Below are 6,076 nucleotides of genomic sequence, written 5' to 3'. Positions count from 1 at the left end.
ACTTGAGCCACAGCACCACTTCTGGCTTTTTTCTTTTTGCTTATGTGGTGCTGAGGAATCGAACCCAGGGCCTCATGCATGCAAGGCAAGAGCTCTACCACTGAGCCACCTTAATTTTTTTAACCTAAAACACAGAACCTACAATACAAGTTGTACATTTTCATGGGGAGCACTAAGTAGTGTTTAAATCAGGGACTTGCTTTATGTGTGGGAATCTCACCCTCATCTACTGTATTATGCTGATTGCTGGTCTTGACTGTATGTGTGTGTGTGTGTGTGTGTGTATGCCCTCACGCGTGCATGCACGCATGTGCAGGTGCGTGCTAAGAGCTGATGCTGTCTTCTTTAGCAGTCCTATCTAGAACACACATGTATTCCCAGTTTTTTAGGTAGCAGGGGGCGCCTAGGGCTCAGCAATCCCACTGTAAAATCCTAAATTTCCTCGGCTCTGCAGGGAAGACCAGCACACCCACATTCATAAGTGCAGTGAGGCCCCCACGGAGCATTAGATTCCCTGTTTAAATTCAGTACAAATTTTGCAGTTTCTTGTCTTTAGTGAGTCAACTTTGATGTTTATAAAAATAATTCTTGGGGCTGGGAAGGTGGCTCAGTGGTAGAGTGCTTGCCTCCTTGCATGCATGAGGCCCTGGGTTCGATTCCTCAGCACCACATAAGCAGAAAAAGCCAGAAGTGGTGCTGTGGCTCAAGTGGTAGAGTGTTAGCCTTAAGTTGAAGAGCTGAGGGACAGCATCCAGGCCCAGGGTTCAGGGCCCACGACCAACCAAAAAAATAAAAATAATTCTTAACCACAATACTGCTAAGCAGACACTAGGCACACCAAGCTACATGCAGACTTTTGAATGTTGGCCTTATTGGTTTTGTTGGGAGGTTGGTTGTAGGTGTGTTTAAGTGATAGTGAGTTTGTAGCAACTGCTTCAATTCCCACCATTTTTCTCCCCTTTTTTGAATTCACAGACAGGGAAAATTAGGCTAATTGCTTCCCCTCCCCCCTATTTTTCTTCTTTGCCAGTACTAGGATTTGAACTTAGTGCCTCTTGCTGAGCTTTATTTCCCTCATGGCTAGCAGGCACTTGATCCGTACTTCCAGCCTTTTATTTTTGCTGATTTATTGGAGCTCAGAGTCTCATGGACTTTTTTTCTGCCCAGGCAGGATTTGAACTAAGATCCTCAGCTCTCAGCCTCCTGAGCAGCTAGGATTATAGATGTGAGCTACCAGCATCCAGCCTGACATACAATCCACATTCAATATGGAGATATTAGTTAGATCTATGAGTGAACAGAAAAAAAAGTCTAGAGTGCAGTTTATTACCATTGACAAAGTCATTGACATCATCTGCCTTGATTTCCCAATATTGTATTATTCCTGTGATATCCACCCCAGAAACTTCCCATCATCCACTGCTCAGCAGCCTGAAGGCAGTCCTGATAAGTGTGGGCTAAAGACTTTGAGATGATGCACCCATACTAATGGTTCTTGATTTCCCTAGCAGAACCCTTTCCTTCTAGTCCAGAATCCTCACATCCTTAGTAATGGACCTTCAGAGGTTGACTCTGCACTCAAGTACCATCCTCCCATATCTCCTTGGCCAGAACTCTGAGCCCAAGGCCCAAGGCCCTAGCACAAGAAGAGAAAAAAGTCTTACGAACAGCTATGGCATGCAGCCTTTCCTAAGGCTGGGATCCAGACAGTGTACGGGAGTAGAAAACCAAGCTGGCACACTTGAAATCTGTCCTTTAAGAGACATATTCGCCAGGCACCGGTGGCTCATGCCTGCAATCCTAGCTACTCAGGAGGCTGAGATCTGAAGATCACAATTCAAAGCCAGCCCGGGCAGGAAAGGCCGTGAGACTCTGATCTCCAATAAACCACTAGAAAACCAGAAGTGGCGCTGTGGCTCAAGCCATAGAGCACTCGCCTTGAGCTGAAGAGCTGAGGGACAGCGCCCAGGCCCAGAGTTCAGGCCCCACGACCGGACCCAAAAAAAAAAAAAAAGAGTCTCATGAACTTTCCTGCACAGGCTGGCTTTGAACTGCGATCCTCAGATCTCAGCCTCCTGAGTAGCTAGGACGACAAGTGTGAGCCATCAACACCTGGCTCAGAGATTTCTTAAGAAAGAACAGTCTTCAAAGGGTGAACAAATGCAGCTGTGGTACTCACTAGATACTACATTGAAAATGAATTATATTAACTTGTGGGTAGGGATGGGAGGACAACAGAGAGGAAAGGGGTAACACTGTCCAAAAGGAAATGTGCTCTTTACCTGACTTATGTGACTGTAACCCCTCTGTACCTCACCTTTATAATAACAATAGTAGGTAAATAAACAAATAAATGAGTCTTAGTGTAAGAAGTGTGTCTAAAACCAACAAAGGTTCCTGCTCCTCAATCAAGGCCTAGCAGAGGGCAGTGGAATGACCACCTATCAGCTGGGCAGCAGGATGGACGATTCAGCTGCCCTGGCTGCCCGCACCCTTCGGCTCCCCACCTTGCCATCAGAAGCAGTGTTGATCCTGTAGTGGTACACCCTCCCTTCGTATCTCAGCGAGATGGACCGCTGGCCAGGACTGCTCTCGCTTTCCCGCACCAGGAAGCTGCCGTTGATCCCGCTGCTCAGCAGATACTCGGCAGCGTTGCGGGACACGGGCCCGTGGTACCAGGAGTGCTTCTCCAGGCTGTTGACCGGGGTGATGTAGTTGCTGGGGACCCATCCTTGACCATTTTTGGTTTGGGCTTCACACCATTCCCCATTGTGATTGTAGCCTAGGACCCGGAGCTTTTCACCTGAGCAGAAAAGAACCCAATTGGACACATCAGCTTGGAAGCCAGCTTCCTTACTTCTCGTTTGCTCCTGTGTGATTACTAACCATCTCCAAATTCCCCAGTCCGGTGTCCTTTGCCCAAGTGGACATAAATACACACATTTAAATGCACACATTTACAAGCGTCCAAGAACGCATGCTCACTCCCACACGGGACTTCCTGTTTGTGCTGAGTGTCCGGATGAGGGCGAAGCCTCAGGTTTGTAGTCTATTATGTCTACTTGAGTGCTCTGCTTCTACGGGACGGAAACTGGGGCGAGGGGTGGGGGGTTGGGGGGGAGAGGGAAGCGGCTTTCTCAGGAAGACAAGTCTGTCTCTTGCATTAGGTCTGGGTTTCCTCTGCAGCTGAACATGGCAAGCTGGTGTGTAAGGGACTGCTGCACAGATGCTGCTGCTTTCTCAGTGTTTCTGCATTCCAAACTGTAAAGCTGCTCTCTCAGTGGGCAGAGGGAAGCCCACTCCCCAACTTCTGTCTTTGGCGACTCCCCCACATTCCCTTTACCTTTGGTTATGCTTAGAGTGTTATCTCCACTGGCCACAAAATCATACAGTGCCACAAAAAGGTTGGGGTCATTTTCGCTGGGCCCCGCAAGAAGATTTTCCTTGGAGTTCCAGCGCGCAGCTTCGCTCAGGCCTTGGGGCTCAAAGTCAGACGCTACTGGCCGCTGGAGGGCTTCTAGAAGACAAGGAAAGAACATGATGATGAAAAGGGAAGAACTGAGTAGACTTCAGTTGCCCTTTCAGGAGCAAAGGAAGGTTGTTTGCAAGAGTATATATTCCTAAGTAATTTCATTGGACACCTGTGTGTCAGAAAGGGGTTTTGCTTTTGAAGGGTTCTACCACATCTTGCGGGACACACTGAGCATTTTCAGTCTCAGGTAGTAACTACTGTTTCCAGATGGTGTAAGCTTTTTTAGGTCATTCATTTAACATGGATTTAATCAGAAATGGACAATACCCATCATCTTCAAATGTCTTTTGCCATTGTTTAAAATACAGAACAGAAGCTGGGTGTCGGTGGTTCACGCCTGTAATCCTAGCCACTCTGGAGGCTGAGATCTGAGGATCGTGGTTTGAAGTCAGCCTAGACAGGACAAATCTGTGAGATTCTTATCCTCAATAAACTATGGCAGGTGCGGAGGGGAAGGCCAGAAGTGGAGCTGTGACTCAAGTGGCAGAGTGCTAACCTTGAGCACAAAGCTCAAGGACAGCACACCCAGGCTCTGAGTTCAAATCCTGCAACTAGAACAAAAAACAAAAACAAAACCAGCCCAAATGTCTTGTTTTCTAACACTTAGATGTACAGTGTAGCTTAGGGCTCGTAAGGAGTCAGTGTGGCACTGGCACCCCAGCCTTCTCAGAGAACCATGTTCTTTCTGGGGATCATCTTCCCTCTAGGTACCTACTGGTCCCTGGCCTTCGCCTCTCCTGGATGAACTCTCCTACTGCCCTCCCTGCTCATCCCTACTGGGCCACAGCTGGCTGGGACACCGGTCCTCCCCTTGCTGACATCCTGCCCTCACTACCAGCTTTCTGCCTCCACTGCCCACTCTTCTGAGGTCATCCTTACACTGTTTACTGTGGAGATCATTAACAGTCTCTTCTATTCTGGAATAAAAGTCTCCCATGCTGTGCCTAGAGGTAGATTCCAGCTGGACATTACCAGCAGCTCTGATGTCAAGGGGTCAAATAATTCACTACTTTGTCCCTGAAGTTCTCTCCTTCCTTGGATTGTGCTTAGGAGCACTGGTGAAATGAAGGGATTCAGAAGGGCTCTTCCCAACCGGCCAATCTGCCCTAAACTGTATGGCAACTGAGGTGCATTATGAAGTAAACCCAAACACCACTTAAACTACAATAACTGCTGGGCACTGATGGCTCATGCCTGTAATCCTAGCTACTCAGAAGGCTGAGATCTGAGGATCACGGTTCAAAGCCAGCCCAGGCAGGAAATGTCTGTGAAACTCTTATCTCCAATAAACCATTCAGAAAACTGGAAGTGGTGCTGTGGCTCAAGTGGTAGAGTGCTTGTCTTGAGCTGAAGAGCTGAGGGACAGCACCCAGGCCCAGAGTTCAAGTCCCATGACCATCCAAAAAAAAAAAAAGGCATGTGTATGTGCTCTGATTTTCCTCTGTGTGGATTTTGAGGGCCCCAGACTTTTTTCCCTGAGGACCACCACCCATCTTGGGAATGGGCCTGCCCTTGTATTCATTTTAGTTGTCAGTCGTGGGGCCTGAACTCTGGGCTTGGGCGCTGTCCCTCAGCTCTTCAGCTCAAGGTTAGCGCTCTACCACTTGAGCCATAGTGCCACTTCCGGCTTTTTTCTTTTTGCTTATGTGGTACTGAGGAATCGAACCTAGGGCCTCATGCATGCAAGGCAAGCACTCTACTACTGAGCCACCTTCCCAGCCCCTTGCATTCATTTTAAAACAACCATCCCAAGGCCCGAAGGAGTCGGCAAAGCTTTCGAGAGTTGGTACTGCTCAGTACGACCCCTGAACCGTTCAGTCTCCAACACACACAGTAAGGCCCTCCTACCCCAATCTCTGCACCAGTGGAAGAGAACCTTCAGGAATGGTTTTTCTAACAGAATAAACCCTAAATTCCATTCCTCCACACTTAATAACTTCATCTCCTCATTGCAAGGGCCGAGGTAATTTCAGGGAAGAAGGCCCTCTCCCCTTGTCACCTCCTAGGTATGGCCCTGAGTAACTGCTCCCATACCCCAGTACTCAGGCCCTGAGTAATTGCTCCTGCACCCCCCAGTACCCCCATTAGCACCTCGGGATCAAAGGAAAAAACTGGATAAAGCACAGAATTTTTTTGTTGGTTGTGGAACTTGAACTCAGGGCTTGGGTGCTGTCTCTGAGCCCTTTTGCTCATGGTGAGTGCTCTACCACTTTGAATCGCAGCACCACTTCATTTTCTGGTAGTTAATTGGAGATAAGAGTCTCATGGATTTTTCTGCCTAGGCTGGCTTTGAACTGTGATCCTCAGATCTCAGCCTTCTGAGTAGGATTACAGGCATGAGCCACCAGTACCTGGCTAGTATAGACATTTTTTGGCTTAATTTTTTTTTGGGGGGGGGTCCAGTCATGGGCCTGAATTCTGGGCCTGGGCGCTATCCCTCAGCTCTTCGGCTCAAGGCTAGCACTCTACCACTTGAGCCACAGCACCACTTCTGGCTTTTTTCTTTTTGCTTATGTGGTGCTGAGGAATCGAACCCAGGGCCTC

The 6,076-nt window shown here is 48.3% G+C and overlaps 1 protein-coding gene across 1 annotated transcript in view; it reads right to left on the bottom strand.

Annotated features, from left to right (window-relative positions):
- The window catches only part of Abl1 (ABL proto-oncogene 1, non-receptor tyrosine kinase), a 144,581-nt gene that overhangs the window by 52,541 nt on the left and 85,964 nt on the right, over positions 1–6,076 (bottom strand). Inside the window, exons 2-3 of the mRNA XM_013021429.1 lie at positions 3,344–3,517; positions 2,508–2,803 (exon numbers count right to left, since the gene is read on the bottom strand). Of these exons, the coding sequence (XP_012876883.1) occupies positions 2,508–2,803; positions 3,344–3,517 (470 nt within the window). The remainder of the gene's footprint in view (positions 1–2,507; positions 2,804–3,343; positions 3,518–6,076) is intronic.

This window comes from Dipodomys ordii, unplaced genomic scaffold (assembly GCF_000151885.1).
Source record: "Dipodomys ordii isolate 6190 unplaced genomic scaffold, Dord_2.0 Scaffold55, whole genome shotgun sequence".
NCBI classification, from domain to species: domain Eukaryota; kingdom Metazoa; phylum Chordata; class Mammalia; order Rodentia; family Heteromyidae; genus Dipodomys; species Dipodomys ordii.
Note: the sequence above shows the minus strand (reverse complement) of the source record. Positions and strands in the feature narration are given on the sequence as shown.